The 21,379-nt window shown below is 34.6% G+C and overlaps 1 protein-coding gene across 1 annotated transcript in view; it reads left to right on the forward strand.

The window, feature by feature from the left end:
• Nucleotides 1-21,379, forward strand: part of CSRNP3 (cysteine and serine rich nuclear protein 3) — a 182,405-nt gene that overhangs the window by 35,605 nt on the left and 125,421 nt on the right. The window contains exon 3 of the mRNA XM_058549164.1: nt 4,304-4,392. Within this exon, the coding sequence (XP_058405147.1) occupies nt 4,380-4,392 (13 nt within the window). The 5' untranslated portion in view covers nt 4,304-4,379. The remainder of the gene's footprint in view (nt 1-4,303; nt 4,393-21,379) is intronic.

The raw sequence follows: 21,379 nt of genomic DNA on the forward strand, positions 1-21,379 counted from the left end.
AACTAGGACTGATTTAATTTGTTTGGATAACTCTTGTCCACTTAACTGAAATAGAATGACTAAGTGCTATCATTATTTTAGAAACTTTCTCGGTCATGTGATGCTGCTTTATTATAGTTCAACACATGTTAGGAAAAAATGGAATTCATTTTTTGTTGTTTGGTAAATGAGTGGATTAAGGGCTGCATATATTTTGATAGCTGCATTTCAGCATGTGTATGAAGGTACAAAATTGGAGTGGTTTTGTTACTTTAGAAATAATTCTAAATAGAATCAATGTGACTCTCACTGGGGTTTTATTCTCTTAAAAAAATAGAGTCAAACTTTACGTGGCGGATTGATCTTTCCTGCTAGATTCCTTTGCCCTTGCCTTCTGTCAGGAAGCTATCCTTCAGAGTGAATGATGCTCTTGCTGGTTGCAGGCATATTAATTATGCAATACTGTATTTTGAGATGCAATTGTAAATGCAATTAAACTATTGCACTGAGCTTATAAGTCTTGTCCTCACCTTAGAAACACTGAACAGCAAATTCACATTTTTTCACTTGTGTTCCTAGACTGATATTTCCTTTTGACATCCTGAAACTATGAGATAAGCCAGGCTTCCAGGCATGCAGAAGTGATCAGCTTGGGGGTGTCAAATTCTGTGTTTCTGGGAGGAATAAGTATATTCTCAAAACACCAGCATTTGCAAGAAAGATTTTTTTAAAAGACAGGAACAAGATAAAAATGTTATATTTCCTTGTAGCTAAGTATTGAATCATCCATTAAAAATATCACAAGCTGATCGTATAGCTCAGTCAAGGCTACCACTGAGAGGTTATCTTCAGTAACCTCAGTGAAGTCTAGTGTGGCTATTGATTAAAATATGCCAACAAGAGCTTTGTGCCTCACTGACCTACTAAAGGAGCCCTTTAGAGAAAATGTTGACAGATATGGGAAAGTTCCTTGACCCTTGGCACTCCGAATGGCTCCTGGGATTTGTAGGATGATTTACAGTAACGTCCATGGGCAACCAGGAAGCCAAGGAGCCCGAAACAGGGAGAGATGGTGCTCACCTTTCCCTCTAGCTCTACAATATTGCAGGAATTTCTAAAAGTGAAAAACTGGTTCTCAGGGAATTTCTCAATTGAATCCCAGATGTTAGAAAAGACCAGATATGAACCATAAGTGTTAGGTGCACATTTCTAAATGATAATATAGGTTTATGTTAATTTTATTTTTTATAGAGCTCAATCAGAAACTGGGGTGCGTTAGATGAGCACGACAAAAGATTTATAAGGACAAATGATGTTACATTTATGTTAGTATACTTGTTCTGAGGCTCTATAACTTTCACCTCCCTGAATATTTATTTATTTATTTTTGTGTGTGTGTGAGGAAGGTCAGCCCTGAGCTAACATCTGATGCCAATCCTCCTCTTTTTGCTGAGGAAGACGGGCCCTGGGCTAACATCTGTGCTCATCTTTCTCCACTTTATATGGGACGCCGCCACAGCACAGCCTGACAAGCGGTGCTTCGGTGCGCACCTGGGATCCCAACCGGGCCGCCAGCAGCAGAGTGCGTGCACTTAACTGCTACGCCACGGGGCCGGCCCCCCACCTTGAATGCTTTTATGTTACCTGGAATGGTTGTATTTATCCACAAATCAGTTCCAGATGTCATTTGTCACTGCTAAGGCCACCCATAGGACTGGGATCCCACTCAAGTAGTGGTGTAACAGGCTGTGCTGAGGATATCCAACTCAGGTCATGATCACGTCATAGACCTAGGATTCCAGGAAAATGGCAGTTCCCACTGGTCTTGTGTAGATCATCACTGATGTGCCTGGAGGGCTTGCAAAGGGAGAATAGCAGCCCCTAGATCTTCCTGAGGTACATTATCTAGGAATTACTCCTCTACAAAGTTGCCTGGGTCTCACACTGAGTGCTATTGATTTATAGATCTTAGCACAACAACTCTTTAAATTTTCTCTCTCACATGCATGCACCCACATTTCCTCACACAGTCGTGCACAGTCAAGGCGCCCAAGTCACATCCACAGAACCAAGGTGCTGAATTGGAATGGTTTCCAGCATCAGCTACTGCACACTGTGCCGAGAACTGGCGCTGATCCTCAGATCCCCAGTGCTTGGAACTTTGCATCGAATGCTGCATTGCATATTAATTGTTCTTCTAGAATTCTTCTTCCTCTGTGATGGACTCACTCCCAGGGCTCTAGTGGCCTCTGTCAGGGTCAATCCTGTCCATCAAATGTATTTTCACATCATTTACTGTCAAACAGGTTAGAGACTGACCTCCTTTCATTGCCAAGGGTCCCTTGGCCTCTAAGTTAAGGATTAATTACAGGTATGTAAATTTAGATCACTAGATTTCTCAATACTTTTGCTTTTCTCAATAGACTACCTTAAATGCCTAAAGAAAGTCTTTTATTTATTTGGTTTAAAATACAATTATGTTTTTAATTTTAACAATTGGTAGTAAAAACACAATCCCTTCCTTTAGATTTAGCTGTATGTCACAAATATATAGTAGTCAGTTTTCTGATTTATAAAATAAAGAGACTGATCTAGATAGCAGTTTCCTCACTTTTTTATAGCAGCAAAAACTTATTTTGTTTTTAGGATAAAATCTTAAATGATACCTCAACAGGTAAAAATGACATTTAAGTAATATGGAATTCATTTTCATTAACAAGAAAATTTGAGCTGAGATTATGAATGACATTTGTAGACAGATTCAACTCAGCATCTAATTTATTTTTAGTATCTTGCTTTAATTGCAAATAATTTTTTAAAGTCTGTATTCAGTGGGCACATTGTAAACCAGCAGAGATCTGTTAGGATGCTTGCTTGTTGGTTTTTAATTGCTTAACATGCGATCTCAGGATATGTGTCATTAATAGAGAAGACAGAAAAAGTTATATTCTGAAATATTCCCCAAAATGAGCACAACAGGTAATGCAAGTTATTGCTTCAGTGGTCTTGAGTATGTCATCATTTGAGTGTATAATGTTCTCAACAGAGTTTTAAGATATTTGAAATCGTACTTAAAATTAAATTTTGAATCAATCTTTCCAAAATTTCTCAAGTTCTTCTGTTAAATCTGGGCTTCCTCAAAACCAAACTGGACTCAATAACCTCTGTTAGCTCTATAATTCTAACCACAATTTGATAACATTGTGCTACTGTTGTGGGTGCCACAGATATTCTAGTTTGTTCTAAATCTATGTATCCATGCATATTCATGCAGATATACATAAAGTTTAAAGGGAGAAAGAGGCTCCTGGAGATAACAATCTTTCTGAGACAATTTTTTTTCTGGAAGATTTTTGACGTTTTAAGCTTATTTGAACGACACCAGCATAAGTTGCTTGCTCAGGCTGTTTCTTCATTCAAGTCACCTGTTAGTATTTCTACCCTAGCTATTGTTATTGGCTACAATCAGTGATAGTTCATTTCTGGCTCTTGTGGAAAAACAATAAATGAACCACACTTCACAAGTTCTCTACGTCATATTTTAGGAAAATTTTTACATTTGTATAAGGAATAATGATTTACCTTAACACATTGGAATGGAAAGTTCATTAATTCTTTAGAAAAAGTGATTATAAACATTTTAGTCTGGGAAAATAAAAGTATGTAATTACTGCCAGGATTTTATCACCTCTTTAAATTATTGCACTAATCATTTTGACCTGTGGTGTTGTAATTTTAAAAACAAGATGTTTGTTAAAGCATGTTATTTTAAAGAATGTTTTGTTTAAATTATTTTCTTAGAGCCTAAGTTATCTTAAAATCTGAATATGTAAATATTTGAGTTAATTCTAGAATTAAATAGTTTCCTTTAATCAAACCAAAAAACATAATAAATATTCATTGTGACTTTCATCAACTATCTAGCTACAACATTTTGGTTGATTTTCCTGGATTTTTGTGTGTCTTGAGTATATGAATCTCCTGGAGACTAGAAAGTTATTCAAATCTAGTGTAATGCTGATTAATAAAACTGAACGCATTTAACTTCTTGTCCATAGTAATATTTGTTGATTGAATAATAGGTAAATAAATGAATGAAAGTATGTATGATTAGAAATTTACTACATTCTGCTAGGAGGGATATTCTTTCTACGCTAAATTTTATACAGTACAGTCATTCAGTTCTATATTTAATGCCTTATTTATAGTCTAAGATTCCTATTGGTTTTCCTCTGTGTCACATTGTATTTACACTTTGTAGTCAGTTTTACTCTTTGAAAATATAACCTATGTAACATATTGAAACATATTTTTCTTTTTTAAGGAAAAAGTAAGGAGATATCAACAGACTGAAAAGATGTTTTCAGAGGCATAGAGTCTTCAGGAAGATACTGGAGTTCATGAGATCTCAAGGTTAGCAGTTCATACATTATTATTTTCATGTTTTTACAGATCTGAGATATAACCGTGTAACTGTTTCAAGTTGTTATTGCTAATATGTAATTGGATAATAAGGAAAAATGTTCTTACTTAAAATACATATTTTTAACAAGATGTCTTCAAGATTTTTAAAAATTCCTTTATTCCAGAAATGTATTATTTGGTTCAATAAGGGATGGTTAAAAGAAAATATTGTTTTAGTGGAGAACCACTGGTTATTAAAATTTGCTTCACTTTTTTCAAAGGTAGCACTGTTAACATAAAAATAAATAAATATTAGGCATCCCTATGAAATTTTATTTCTGATTTGTTAAGGAATATGTACCTATTTAGCAAATTTTTTATTTCTTTTGTATCTTTGACTACAACATACACAAATAGACACATATAATTTAGGATAGCTGGTCAGCAATCCTAAAATTCTTTGAACCCCATTCCCTGACTTTCTCTAAGTACGGTCAAAGAAATTATGCTTTTGTTGGAAAATGTGGCCTTAATAAAATGACAATTAATATAAATGAGCAAAAGGATTTTTGAGGACCTTTTCTAAGTTGTTTAGAGTCATAAGTATGGAAAAGTAAAGCAAAGTAAGCCTACCCTTATTAAATAGAGTATTATAATAATCTAATGTAAAATATTCATTTTGAAGTTTGAATTACAATGTAGGTTAAAATAGTTCAATCTAAGGGGATAATTTGAGAAAGTGGATGATTTCTGACTTCCTTATATTGTGGGACTCAATGCCAGATATTCATAATTTTAAATGAAAAAGTATTAATAATCTTTTATTTTGATTGCCTTGGTCAGGCTTGTCTTCAATATCTACATCTTTTCCTCACTTATCCCATGATATAGTCCTTTAAAATTTATTTAGGACTTACTATGTACAAAGCAATGGGCTAAGTGCTTTGGTTGTTTCAAAATGAATAAGGTGGTTCCTGTTCTCAGGAATTGCCCAACCAATATGTTACTCAGAAATTAATCTTATCATTTATGCAAGCAACGTATAATTAAAATGACAAGCTAGATTTAAATTCATGTAATGAATTCTCAAGTGCAATGAGAATTATTTGGGAATTGTTCATATTTTCACATTATGGCTTTTGTTAGCTTAGAATACTGAGAGTTTATACCAATGGAAGTGTTGCTCCATAACAACCCACACGCCCACACCCAACTGACCTTTTATTGAAATAGCTCTTCAAGTATGATACAAGTAAGTAATATGAGATTCTAAAAAATAAAAGTCTCTTTTTTGCCACAACTGCAAATTTAATGTTGTGGAAAATAGTTATGCAAACACCTGTGAAAAGAACAAAAGTGCGCATTGCCTAGTTGGTTTTTTTATACCAGTACATTCGACTTCTTTATTAAGCTCACTAGAGAATTAAATCATTTCCCCAATGACCTAGAAAGACATGTAGCTTTGAAATGGATTGAATGCTATAAAACCTTAAGGGATCCATATGCAAATAGTAGTTGGATGAGTAAAGAGATTTGCAATGAAGTGGGAGTCCAGAAATGGAATTGCACAGTACCATACTTTCCATGAAAAGCTTTTAAAAAGGTGATATCTTAAGAAGTTAAAGCAAGTCAAGTAATTAAAAATAGTAAACTTCTTTTTTGAAAAGTCAGTGAAGACACTCCTTGCTTAATTATGCCATTAGACAAGTGGTTAAATTAATTTATATAACAACCACTATCATTCAACAAATATTTATCAAATGCCTAATATGTGCATGGGGACAACAGCAGTGAATAAAATATACCAATATCCTTACCTTAGTGGAAATTACATTCTAGAAGGTGGAAATATATAAGCAATAAAAAATAAAGTTAATTATATATTATGTTAGCTGGTAATAGTGCTATGGAGAAAAGAAACCAGGAAAGAGAATATAGAGTGTATGGAGTGGTGGAGTTTTTAAATAAGCCTAACAACTAAGTACTGCACAATTTGCACGAAAGAGAATAGATATCACTTTTGCTTGCATAGTGCCAACTAAAAAGAAGTGCGATGAACTATTACACCAGTTGGTAAGTTTTCTAAATCATCATTTTTTAACGTAAATGTTGTCAATGTATGCAAAATAACTAGTCTGTGTCTTCCTCAATTTTACCAGAAAGAAAAGACATATTTTTTAAAATGATTATTACGTTTACCACATGTACATGAAATATTGTCAAAATGTTTGCAATAAAGAAATATACAGTTGAATGTGGATTAGTCCATTCACTTACTGAAGGGATAAAGACTACAACTATTCTTCTGTGTATGGGGGAAAATTTTTTTTTTGAATTGAATATATATTATAAACCTAAAGTAGTTAAGGATCTCTGTGACAATACGTATAGATGGTACATGGTGCTAGAAGGTTCTATATAATTTTCTTTTTGTTGTTTTATTATCAGTCTTATTGTCATTTTAGGAGAGCACTGAGTATTGGGATTGAAAACAGAATGGAATTATTTAAATACCACTTCATTCACATAGTACACTAGTTTTTTTAAAGGACATATGTCTTCCTTTGTACATTTGATTTATTAGGAGATGTATGGAGATTTGGGTAATAAATTAAACTATTTGTAATCATCAACGTATGAGTCATTAGGTTTCTTTTGATGAAAATCTGGTTGGAATTTTTCTGTGAAACATTGGGTGCTGAGCACAGGATTCTGGAGGTGTTTATGGCCCAGATAACCCTGCCCGTTTTTTGCAACCCATCTAAACTATAGATGAACTCATCACATAAATTGATGTTATCTTAAAAATTATTCAGTCTTGACTTTACTGGGTAGAATTGAAAGCTTTAGCCAATTTGATATGCAAAAAAAAATAGTTAAATCAATTCTTTTTCATTGTTAATAAGTCAATATGAAAGGAATATCTAGCCATCCAAATAAACACCATTTAGATTGGAAGGTCTCAAAACCTATTAAATATTGCAACTACTTCCATCTTCCAAAAGGCAGGTATTATAAGCAGTACATCATCTAAAGGAAATAAATGTCCAGTATTGGAGTATTAAAAGAAGTACAAAGTAAAGATCATGATTGTTCTCTAAACAATTATCTTAATTAAACCAAAGTAGAGAGTATTTATTACATGTTGTATTGTAGACACAAGAGATAGTCAGCTCTTTGAGGCTGACCAAAAGAGGCAACTGGTGTCGTCTGTTTTGGGGAAACCAAAACAAAAGAAAAAAATGAGAGACACAGAGGGCTGGTGGAAGGTTACAGGGAAAACAGACTTCTCAAATAGTGTCACTATGTCAGAGATAGACTCCTTCCAATCCAATATTAACCTTTGTTGCATTCACCTGGAAGCTTTGAAGGAAAAAACTAGAAACTCTTTTGTTTAAGGGTAACTGAAATATGACTTTTCGAAAAACAAGTAGAAAATAGCATATGCTTTCCTTAAATTCCCTTGCTTTAATCCTCCCTGTATTTGCTTTACAAAAGTTAAACCCAGGAATCATTTGCAAATTTGTACCACAAATCCAGTTTCCCATGGATTCTTCCAAATAATGACTCTTCCATCCTCTCACAAACCATCACCCACAAATATACATCTTTGAATCTCACATCGCCTGGCATGCCCATTCTCTGGGTGGTTCCTCCATCTCCACCTTTCTTCAGTGGTTCTCCAGATGATTTCCTACCATTTTCGTTCTCCCATCAGTCTTATAAATAATTTATCTAATCAAGTTTTCAACTTGAGCACTATTGACATTTTGATCAGATAATTCTTTGCTGTGAGGGCTGTCCTGTGCATTGTAGGATATTTAGCAACATCCCTGGAACTACTGGCATGCCAGTAGTACTCCACCCCCGAGCTGTGAAAACTAAAAATGTCTCCAGACATTGCCCAATGTCCCCGGGGGGGACAAAATTATCCCAAGGTGAGAACCACTGATCAAACCCTAACCTCCACAACCTCAATAAACGTTCATTCCCTATCAACCACAAAACCTCCTAACCACCTACAGATTTTGCTCTCAATTAAAATTCAACTGAGACTTTAAATTCCAGACTCCCTAGTTTGAAACTCACCTCTGTTTGACCATCTGTATGGTTGCAGTTTCCTTTTATTTGCTTATACTGGGCCTTGTATCTGAAACATGTCTTACAAAATAATGAGTGAATATAAAGTAAATGAGAAAATTTAGGGAAAAGGAAAATTAAGGTAAGTTTTCCTTTACCTCATGTAAAAACGTAAGGTTAAGTCAGAAGTGATGTTAGGTTACAAGTGAAATAAACACTTTTCTTCTCACTTCTGTTTCTTGGAATCCAATGAGACTTAGCTCTTTCCATGTTCTCCAAGTGTTGCTTGGAATTTAGCTTGGACACCAGCAGCTTACCCTCTACATTTCTATAGCCTGTCCCGTCTCTCACCCTACCTGCAACCTTAAATCTGAATTATAGCGAATCTTCTCTTTTCTTACCCCCACGCACATGAGTGCTGCAGGAGCAAGTTTATACCACTCTGCAGATTTACGGTTTTCTAATCTGAGGTAGCCCCGCAATAGCATTCACTAATCCTTTCAGTCTGATGGTGGTCAGCTACTATTTCAGAAATTTATCACCTCGCTCAAGCCACACAATCTCTCCCCTTCACTCTCAGTGCACCTGCTATTTTAACAAGAAAATTGAGGTCATTGTGTGGAAACTACTTGTCCATCCTTGCAATTCCCTCCAGCATCAAATAGCTAAATCTATGAACACTCTCACTTTCTTTCCTCCAACCTTAAAGGATCAGGAGTCCTTCCTGCTATTCAAGGCAAAGCCTGTGTTTGATTTTATTCCCTATCACTGATGCTGAGGCTGTTGCCATTAGTTATTTCCCTTTTGTCCTTTATCTTCAACTCTTACTTCTTTGCTGGCCCTTTTCCTTCAACCTATACACGTTCTTCAAACTTCCATCCAAAAAAGTAAATCAACAAAAAAAACAAACTGACCTCTCTCTTCACTAGATTTCACCGCTACTACCATCCAATTTCTCTCCTCCCCAACTCATTCAGACTCTCCACAGCAGCAGTCTATATTCATTAGCTTCAATTTCTAAGATCCAGTCACTCCTCAGCACAGTGCGATCTGATTTCTAACCCCATTTAACAGAGCATGGTCTCTCTAAAGGCCCAGGTGACCTGCAGCCCTTATCTTGACTGGCTCTCTCAGGGGTATTTGATGGTGTGAACTTCATTTTTCTTCTTTCCCTCCCTGGGCTATTGTGACACTCCTGCCGGTTGGATTGCCTCACACCTTGTAGACCCCTTTGTAAAGGCCCCTTTCACAGGCTCTTCTTTCTCTGTTCTTTCACAAAGTTATGAATCACAAACTCAAATACCAATAGGTGGCCATAGGTAATATAAATGAGTGAAGTCAGCTAATTGAAAACAATAAACACTTTAATAAATAACATACCAACAAAAGCTCTTGATGTATTACTCTTGCTCAAATGAAAGTGCTCCCTAGAGACCCATCCTCAGCTTATTGCTCATCTGTCCTCCCTGTTCTTCCTGATCAAGCAAAGCCACTCTTATGACTTTGTTAATGACATAGATGGCAATGACTCCAACCCTTTCTTTCGATTAGCTGTGGAATTACGTATTATGCACACATGTCTACAGGATATCAATGCCTAACAAGGACATACACAAAAACAAATCATCAGGCGATGGAATGAAATAGAAAGTCCAAAAACAGACACTATATACATGCAATCCTAAAATGCAACAAAGAAATAATCCTAAATCAACAGGGAGGCCTTCCAATGAAAGGCTATTAACAACTGGAAGCATACATGACTAATAAGTATCTGAAGAAGAAGGAGTTTCAAATGGAGGGAGAGCAGGGAAAAACAATGGCTTACTGAGTAGAAGGTACTAGAACAATTCATTTTTTTTTTTTCGGTGAGGAATATTAGCTGTGAGCTAACATCTGTTGCCAATCCTCCTTTTTTGCTGAGGAAGATTAGCCTGGGCTAACATCCAAGGCCCATCTTCCCCTACTTTATATGTGGGACGCCTGCCACATCATGGCTTGATAAGCGGTGCGTAGGTCTGCGCCCGGGATCCAAGCCTGTGAACCCCGGGCCTCCAAAGTGGAGCACACGAACTTAACCACTACACCACAAGGCCGGCCCCTAAAATAATGCTTTAACTACTTGGGGGAAAAATAAGTTGTAATCTACACGTCATACAATATTAAAGTAAATTATAGATAAAAATTTAAAATATTAGAAAATGTTTTTAAGTATTATGAAACATTGAATAAATTCAACAGCTTACAGGTGCTTGTGTGCCTTTGGTTTAGGAAAGCATTTAAGCAATGTAAAACAGAAGAAAAATGAAAAGTCATTTATTCACTTTTATATTTATAAACAATAAAATTCACTCTTCTTGCTGTAGAGTTCCGTGAGATTTGACAATTGCTTAGTCATGTAACCTTCACCACAATCAAGATACAGCACAGTTCCATCACCCCTCCAAATTCCCTTGAGCTGCTGATTGTCAACTCTTCCCCATCTCAGTCCTTGGCAACTGAACTAGTCTAGGTCACTATAGTTTTGCCTTTTCCAGAATGTCCTATCAGTGGAAACACACAGAACGTAATCTTATGCATCTGGCCTCTTTCACTTAGTATAATGTGTTTGAGATTCATTCTGGCTGTTGCATGTATCAGTAGCTTGTTCCTTATAATTGCTAAGTAGTATTCCATTGTATAGATGTACCACAGTTTGTTTATCCATTCACCCACTGAAGGACATTTGGGTTATTTAGTTTTTGGTGTTTTGAATAAGCTGCAATAAGCATCCAAGTAAAAATTTTTGTGAGGATCTTAAGTTTTCATTTATTGTGGGTAAATGCCCTAGTGGCATTGTGTGTCACATGTTAAGTATATTTTTAAGTTTCTAAGACACTGCAAAACTGTTTCCAAAATGGCTTGTACCATCTTGCATTTCCCCCAGCAATGTCTGAGCATACGCATTGCTCCACACCTTCACCAGCATTTAGTATTGTCAGTTTTTATTTTATTTATTTTATTTCAGCCATTCTAAATTGTTATTGTGGTTTTTAATTTGCACCTCCTTAAGGAATAATAATATTGAGCCTCTTTTCTTGTGTTTATTCAACATCTATAAATATGCTTTTGTGAAGTGTTTGTTCAAATATTTTGTCTAATTTTTTTAAAGATTTTATTTTTTTAGAGAAGTTTTAGGTTCACAGCAAAATTGACAGAAAGATACAGAGATTTCTCATATTTTGCTTCCCCTACACACGCATAGCTTCTCCCATTATCAATATCCCCGACCAGAGTGGGTACATTTGTTACAACTGATGAACCTACATTGACACATCATTATCACTCAATGCCCATAGTTTACATTAGGTTTCATTCTCGGTGCTGTACATTCTATGGGTTTGGACAAATGTATTATGACATGTATCCATCATTGTAGTATCGTACAGAGTATTTTTACTACCCTAAAAACCTTTTGTGCTGCACGTATTCATCCCTCCTCCTCCCTGTCCAACCCCTGGCAACCACTGATCTTTTTACTGATTCCATAGTTTTGCCTTTTCCAGAATGTCACATAGGTGGAATCATAGAGTATGCAGCCTTCTCAGATTGGCTTCTTTCACTTAGTAATATGCATTCAAGATTCCTCCATGTCTTTTTGTAGCTTGATAGCCCTTTTCTTTTCAGCACTGGAAAATATTCCATTGTCTGGATGTACCACACTTTATTTATCCACTCACCTACTGAAAGACACCTTGGTCGCTTCTAAGTTTTGGCAGTTATGAATAAAGCTTCTATAAATATTCATGTGCAGATTTTATGTGGACATAAGTTTTCAACTCCTTGGGTAAGTACTGAGCACAATTGCTAAGTCACTTGGTAAGAGCATGTTTAGTTTTGTGAGAAACCACCAAGCTGTCTTCCAGAGTGGCTGTACCATTTTGCATTCCCATCAGCAGTGAAGGAGAGTTCTTCTTCCTCCGCATTCTCTCCAGCATTTGGTGCTGTCACTGTTTTGGATTTTGGCCATTCTAATAGGTGTGTAGTGGTATTTCATTGTTTTAATTTGTATTTCCCTAATGACATATGATGTGAAACACCTTTTCTTGTGCTTGTTTGTCATCTATATATCTTCTTTGGTGAGGTGTCTGTTCAGGTCTTTGGCCCATTTTTAATAGTTTTTTTTTCTTTTTGTTGAGTTTTAAGAGTTCTAGGTATATTTTATTTTGCCCGATTTTTTATTGAGCTTTCTATTGTTGAATTTTGAGAGTTCTTTATAAATATTCTGGATAAAAATCTTCCGGGAGATGTGCAATTTGCAAACATTTTTCTCCTTTTGTGGCTTTTTTTTCATATTCTTGACTGGTTTTCACAGAGTAAGAGTTTTTAACTTTGATGAAGTCATATTTATCAAATTTTTTCTCTTATGGGTCATGGTTTTTGTGTTATATCTAAGAGCTATTTGCCTAACCCAAGGTCACAAAGATTTTCACCTATTTTTCTTCTAAATGTTTTATAATTTCAGTGTTTTACTTTTAGACATATGATCAATTTTGAGTATGTTTTTGTATAAGGTAAGAGATTGAGGTTCAATATTTTGCATACAGGCATCCAACTGTTCCATCACTATTTTTTTGAAAGCCTATCTTTTCCCCATTAAATTGCCTCTGCACCATTGTCAAAAATCAATTATATTTGTATGGGTCTATTTCTAGCCTCTCTATTCTATCCTATTGATGTATGTATTTGTACTTTTTCCCTTTATCACACTGTCTTGATAACTGTAGCTTCATAGTAAGTCTTGAGATCAGATAGTGTGCATCTTCTTTTTCAAAACTGCTTTGGTATTCTAATTCTTATACTTTGCCCTATAAATTTTAGGGTCAGCTTGTTGATATCTACAAAAAATCCTCCTGGGATTTTTTATTGGAAAGTTCATTGATGTATATTAGAAAATGCTCTAAATTCAACTTAAATAAAAAAGACACTTGAAAATATATTCACTGCATATATAAGATACAAATTGGCAATATTATTAACATATAGAGAATTGTTAGATATCACTAAGAAAATATAAACCTCATTAGGATAATTGGCAAGGCCTTGTGGGAACTTATTAGAAAAGAAGTTCTGGTGACCTCTAAACTTAAAAAGAAAATGTTCAACATAACTAGTAATCAAAGATGTTTGATATGTAATGGTCATATAAACATATAAAACTTTGGGAAATAATATAGCATACTGACAGCATCATTTTTAAGGTCAGACTGAACTTGGAGTTCATTCTCCACTTATCTGTGAGGATTCAGGAAAACAGTTTAAACTTTCTAATGTTCAGACACTTTATCAATAAAGTAGATCTAGAGTCTGGCACATTGTAAACATGCAGATGTGAATTATTATCATAAATATACTTAATGTTGGTGAAGATGTGGGGAAATGAACTGTATCATACTACAGAGATGGGCAGGTAAATTGGATCAACTTTTCTAGAAGGCCATTTGTCGTTATGTATCAAATAACCTTACTCTTTGCATACTCTTTAACCTAGGGATTCCAAATTTTTAAAAACCTTAATGAAATAACCAATTACAAACACAAAGCTATGTATACTAAGATGTTTATTGAGATAATATTTAAAATAATGACACTGGGAAACATCAGCATGTTTGAAAATAATGAAGTAATTCAATAAAATATTAAATATCCACGCAAAGTAATATTCTGAGATGATTAAAATAAAAGTGTTTCCACAGCATATTTTGTTCTTGGAGACCTATCTGAAATATATCAACAAATGAAAAAAGAGGCTATAAAACAGCTTTCACAGTATGGTGCCACTTATGCTCTTAAATGATGTATATGCTTGGAAGAAAGGATGATTGTATAAATGCATGTGTATATAATCAAAGTGGTTGTGTCTGGGTGATTAGGTATAGATTTATTATTCATGCAATAATACATTATATTATAAATAAATATGTATACATATATATATATATATGTAGGAGTGGAGTGCACGTAGAAACTGTTTTTTTTACTGGTGGGCATGATTTAAAACGCTTGAAGACCGGGCCAACCCCATGGTTTAGAGGTTAAGTGTGCACACTCCGCTACTGGCGGCCCGGGTTCGGATCCCAGGCACACACCAATGCACAGCTTCTCTGGCCATGCTGAGGCCACGTCCCACATACAGCAACTAGAAGGATGTGCAACTATGACATACAACTATCTACTGGGGCTTTCGGGGAAAAAAAAAAAAGGAGGAGGATTGGCAATGGATGTTAGCTCAGAGCCGGTCTTCCTCAGCAAAAAGGGGAGGATTAGCATGGATGTTAGCTCAGGGCTGATCTTCCTCACAAAAAAACAAAAAATGCTGGAAGACCATCACTCTGAAGCTTCACGAGGGCAAGGAATAAGCTTTATTTATCCAGAGCTTATAGCAAAGTGTGGGCATATAAGAACTCTCTGTTGAACTTAACTAAAATTAAAATTTTAGCCAGCTCCTATCCATGTTTATGAAGTTAGTTGTGAAGTGATTAAAAATTTGGATTAACATGGAAAATTCTCTTTATCTCATTTACTAAACTTGATGTGTATGAGAGTTAGAGAGAATTTGAGAGAGACAAAATAGAAAGCAACAGAGAAAGAAATCCATATTACAGTAAATTTCACAATTGCAAAATCGAGAGGAACACGAAGTTTTAACAGATGCATGATAATAATTTCCAAAAGGTAGCTAAAAATGCAACATTCTCATACACTAGAAGATCTATAGAGATTTATAAAAGAGAATATACATTTTCAAAGCAAATGAAATTTTGAAGATGGAAAATGATCTTTGACCCCAATTCTACAAGCTCAGAACTCAAAAGTCCTTTAAAAATTCTCTTTACAAGAAGCTGCCCAATTTATACAGTGTTTATATATGCATCAGAATATCTGCCAATTAGTTCCAATACTAATCTGGTAGAAGGGCCAGAAGTCTAAAGCAGAGAGAAGAATTCCATTCAAATATGTTTGCTTATCTTATAGTGAGTGACTCTCTTAATTTTAATAAAATTATAGTTCCAGCTATCTGTAATCCAGACAAAGAAAGTAGGAAAAATGTAAAGGAAAGTCATCTTTATGATTTGTGTAAGAAAAAATGGACACACAAATGAAAGAATAAAATACTTACAGGCTATGTTTTGGTGTTGTATCAGGGTAAAGTTGAAAGTATATATCTAAATATAACATCAGATGTTGGAAAGGAATTTTTCTCTTCTAATTAGTATTTGAAAAAATCTTTATGAACATGACAAATTAAGAGCCCTCTTGGATTTTTTTTTTTTATAAAATATTGTATAGCTCTATGTTTTCCTGTCCCTCCTTTATTTTAAGCAGAGCTGATTCTAATTTAGTCCTTTCATTAAGCTTTTAATATCAAGCCAAAAATAAGCACCTAAAAATTTGTGTTACTCTTGGTCAATTCTGTCCTATTTTAAGGCGTACATTTCCTGAAACAATGTTATTTTTATTTCACTCATGATTACCTTTAAGAATCAAAAGAAATGAATATATGGTATGATATATTTTTCATATGGCCTCATATATTAAGAAAAAATAAAACTAACAGATGGAACCTATTTCAGAACATCTAAAAAAAAATCCCTTAGTCTTAAAGTTCTTTTATTCTCCAAAATGATTTTTCAAAATAAGATAATATGATATATTTTGAACACAAACATTTAAGGAATTGTCTTCAACACAGGTTTGATTTCCGGTTGTCAATATCATATAACTATTTCTTTTATATCCAGTAGAGGCGGTGGCTTTATGTTTTTGTTAACTATAAATTGGATGTATTGAAAAAATGGCTGCAATTTTATGCTTTACTTTATCTCTAGGCATTTTATTTTTTAGGTCTCTAAAGAAAGAAATATGGCATAAATAACAGTCAAAAATACAAAAGTGCAATTAGAACAACATGACTGACTCATTTCCAAACTCTCTTTTCTTAATCATCCTCACCTTCATCTCAGACTGATTGTGGAATTATTCTGCTTTGAAAGCTATTTTTCAATGCATCCTGTAGTGATGGGAATTCTTCACTTAGCTATCTCTACCTGACAATCTCATAAGGTCAAAGGGCATAAGAAAGTGCTAAAAGAGGCCAAGCTACCTCATGCTCGCATTGTGTGCTCTATAGTGAAACTTCCAGAGGTTTATTGATGCAGTGGGACTAGAAAACTGAAAGCAGAACCATTTTCTCCGTGGCCTTCACTCTTTCTCACAGACCACAAGACAACCACTGTTATCAAAAGGAAACTAGAATTTTCCTCTTCTGTTTTTTGTCAAGCTAAATTAATGAGATTTCTTTTTTTTTTCTCAAGGATGTTTTCCTAGGTTAGATATAAATCTCAGTGGGATATTGCTTATATTTAGAATAAGTAGTGTAGTTTCATTTCTTTTCTTCTATTACTGATATGTGAATGATAAGAGTATTAAAATAATCTTATACTTAAGTTTGAAGGCTTTAGGCCAACTTGATAAGAGTTAGAAAATTGAGTTTAGGAATGGGCAACATATAAGATAATATTTTTTATTGTTTTCAATGTATCTGTTGTAGAAGATTTGTGTTGATAAAATCAATGCAACATACAATTAATCTTAAATCTAGGAGAGAATGAAGTCTTCTCATAATTGTAAAATTCAAAAAAAATATAAAGAAAGAAAATAAGATAAAATAAGATGTATCTAGTGAAATTAATTATCTTATCAAAAATTGTACTGCTTTCTCTAGTAAAGGAAGATGTGTGCTTTAAAATTAAAGACTCAAAACCAGGTGAATGCCATGAAGACAAGGGCTAAAAACTGGCAGCCTGAGAACTGAAGATATATTTTGCTTGGCCATCATAGTTGGCTTTTTTTAAAGTAAATTTGCTGAATTTCCCCTACTTCCCATTTTCTTACTCTGCGCTGTTTCACATATTTTGTTATCTGTCTGGCCCAGCAGTATTCTGAGTTTGTAACCCCAGCTTTAAAATGTTGTTATTGCATGATTTTAAAAACAATGACAAGTGTGTAGAACAGATTCTCTTATATACTTTTGATAGACATGTAGATTCTTTGCAATGCTTTTGAGGGTGACAATATTTACTGAAACATTAATTCTTTTGAATCTTCCATCTCTCTGAAGTTATTCTACAGAAACATTCATATAGGTGTATAAAGAATTGTTCACTGGTACACTGATGAAGAGGGAAACCTTCCAAATACCTGTCAATAAGGTATTAGTTTAATAAATTATAGTAAATCCATACAATGTAATATTATATAGTTCTTTAATAAAAGAATGATATAGTTTTAACATACATTGACATGAAGAGACATGAAGGGAATATTACTAAACCTAAAAAGAAAGTGGCAAAATATTTTCTTGTTTCTGTGAGTAATTATCTCATATTATTAAAATAATGATACATTAGTGTATTGCTAAAGTATACCAAACTGGTAATGGTAGCCATCCTTGATGGGATGAGATTATGGTGGGTTTCATGTATTCTAAACCCATATTCCTATAACACTTAAATTATTAGAGCAAGCATATATAACACATAATAAAAAGCTAAATTATGGGGGCCATCCTGGTGGCGCAAGTGGTTAAGTGTGCGTGCTCTGCTGCGGCGGCCTGGGGGTTACAAGTTTGGATCCTGGGCATGCACCAACGCACCACTTGTCAAGCCCTGCTGTGGTGGCGTCCCATATAAAGTAGAGGAAGATAGGCATGGATGTTAGCTCAGGGCCAATCTTCCTCAGGAAAAAAGAAAGAGGAAGATTGGCATCAGATGTTAGCTCAGGGCTGATCTTCCTCACCAAAAAAAAAAAAAAAGCTAAATTATAGACATCCAAAACACTGAAAAACTATTAAAAAATGATCAGATAAGAAATCATTTTCCTACATTTATACTTGAGGCATAGATTGGCTATTGATACAGTGGAAATAATGGTATATAATATGGTTCAAATTGTAAACACACGTTGGATTATGTTTACCAGCTTTTTGTTACTTTTGATTTTCTTATTTAAATGTATAAAATGCATTTTTAGAGATATAGGTAAAATTATTAAAATCTAATTCATTCTTAGGAGGAAGAAAACACAAATATTTAGGTATATATTTTTCACAGACATAAGAGAAACATATTTGGAGCTTCATTAAAATTTTATGCTGGAGATGAGGTCTATTCTAAATGTTTTAGATAGCTCTTATTCGGACTCATATTTTAAAATTCTGTAATAACTTGTTTTGGAAGGAAAGAAAAAGCACATTCCTCCTGCTATCGAGAAGAGAAATTTGTCATCTCTGCCTTAATCATAAACTAGGCAGTGGTTTGCAAAATAAACTTGGTAAAATTTAGATTCCCTGTACTTGTAGACCATTTGGTCTACAAATGGACAGATGATATACAGGATGACCTTCCTGTCATGAAGGATAGGATCAAGAATGAGGCAAGCTTGCATGCAGGAGAAGGAATTTGTGTGCTAGGCTTGGAAAATTTTATGTCTGACCTGATCACAATGACAGGTTTATTGCCATGATGAGAGAGAATTAAAACCTTCCTGGTCTAGAGAGGAACTTGAAAATAAAGAGGGAATCACAGTCTGGAAAATGAGATCGTGGCTTGGACTATTGTCACCATTATCAGTACCAAACATAAACTGAGAATCCACTAGATGAAAGGCATTGAATTAACTGTGGTGAGGCTGATGTTATAAAACCCACATGAGAAGCTGACAGAATGATATATATTTACACAGTTGATTTAATGGTATATTTAGTCATTCTAGACATCACCAGAATTGGTAACATTTGAAAGTTTCTGTTTCCCATGAAATGACTCCTCTCCTCAGAAAAATGCACACAAAAGTTTGCATGTAAAATCAGAGGTTCACTTCTCCACAGATCCTTGGTTTTACTTTAAAATGATTTTCTTAGGTTAACGTTAGAGAAGGAAAAGACAATCTGGTTTTGAATTTCAGGGTATATGCACATTTGTGTGCCCGTAATATGCTTCCAAAATTCATTTTAATTAAATCTTAACCAAATGTGTCAGCACAACCTTTCTATTTGTCAGCTTAAATACAAAGTGTTACATATTCTAGTTGCTTGTCAAATGGTAGTAATTTTGTTGTTGTTGTTTTAATGTTAGTTCGGGACAGGTAGCCTCAAAGTTTTAAAATGCAGGTTCATTTGACCTCAAATTACTCTTGTTGATCTATTTATTATTAATCATGCTTAAACAGGTTTCTTCAAAGTGCATCTGTGTGTGCTTTTTACTTCACCCCTAAGAGTCAATTGACAAAGGTTTCCACAATGTCTCCATAAATTTCAGCTGAATATGGTTCAGTGTCAATGAACATGCCAATATCCAATGACCACATGAAAACCATACTTGGTCATTTAAAGTATTGGTTCTGTTAGGTGACAAGTAGATAATAACTGTCTTTAAGACTTCTGTATTTTTCTAGGTGTTTATTGACCTCATTTTATGAAATTACTCTTAGAATTTCTAGAGCATGTAACGTTATACACGTGTCAAGCCCTTCAATTCAATACAATGAACAGAAATGTGCATAAGATCATTTGAGCTCTGACTCTGCCACAGAGACACTGGTACAGACACAGATTTTGACAGAATCTGCTCATCCTTCCAAAAGTGGTGTTTAATCGTGATCCACTACATGTAGTTCTTTCACGTGTGTCAGTTATTGGACACACTAAACGTTATATTGCACGGGAACAAGATTTTACATTGTGTTTCCAATTAAACAGATGAATAAATAATATGCATTAATAGTAATTAATATGTATTATTTAAGATCTACTGTAAGACCACATGCCGTACTGGGTACAGCCATTGTTTCCATCTTGTATCAGATGTATGGTAGTCCCCAAGGGAAACTGAAAACAGGATACATAAAACAAACAATCAGACAGGAAACTCTGCCTTCCCTTTCCTCTATCTCAATGGACTTTCCCAAAGAACTATCCACAGCAGTCCAGAGCTCTATTTTTCACATCACATCATCGTTTCTGCTGCCCAAGACAGAAAATAAATCAACTTCTTCAAATGTCAGGAGAGAAGGATGGTGGATAACAAACCCGACTGTTACTGGCACATTCAACTCCATGCTGCTTTTTCGTGTTTGTGGCAAATGGACAAAGAAGCTGCTTACTGAGTGCCTGTGGGTTTACGTATCCTGACCTCGCGAATACTGAGCTGTAGGGATGTGTTGGTCACATGGTAAAGATATTCAGAGACGGAACAACAGGGGACCTCAGGGCCCTTAACACTAGAAACTTTACCTTGAGTATGACAATGAGAATATCTCTGGGTCCTAGATATATAATGAATGATATGTACCTGCTCTATCACATCAGTGTTGCGTTATGAGGGGCTGAAAGAGTTTTTATTATCATCAATTAATATCTTCTGTCAGTATTATAAGTGTAAATGGGAGAGAAAAATTATTACTAACTTTAAATTATTTATTAATAAATATTTATTTATTAATTTATTAATAAATTATTATTTAATTATTACTAACTCATTTGTTATGAGTTATTAGCTCATAACATTAGTTATTCAGATTGTAACATCTCCTCTCGGGGAACTCACAATATTTTTAAAAATTTCATTTGTGGAACCTCAAAGAAATATTATGTTACTCGCTCAGAACTTTCTTCTGTGTCCTTTTAATGTTTCCTCACTCCCTTCCTCTTGTTTTTCCTTTTCTCCACCCTCCCTTTTCTGTTTTCTTCTCTTCTTGTCGATCTTAGAGTTTCCCTCCCTCATCTTAATTAAATTTATGACCTAGAACTGCTCCTTGCCTTCCATTTTTCTTTTTGATTTGTTCAATTCAGAAAACATTTATTATCTACCGTATCTGC

This window comes from Diceros bicornis, chromosome 10 (assembly GCF_020826845.1).
Source record: "Diceros bicornis minor isolate mBicDic1 chromosome 10, mDicBic1.mat.cur, whole genome shotgun sequence".
Classification (NCBI taxonomy): domain Eukaryota; kingdom Metazoa; phylum Chordata; class Mammalia; order Perissodactyla; family Rhinocerotidae; genus Diceros; species Diceros bicornis.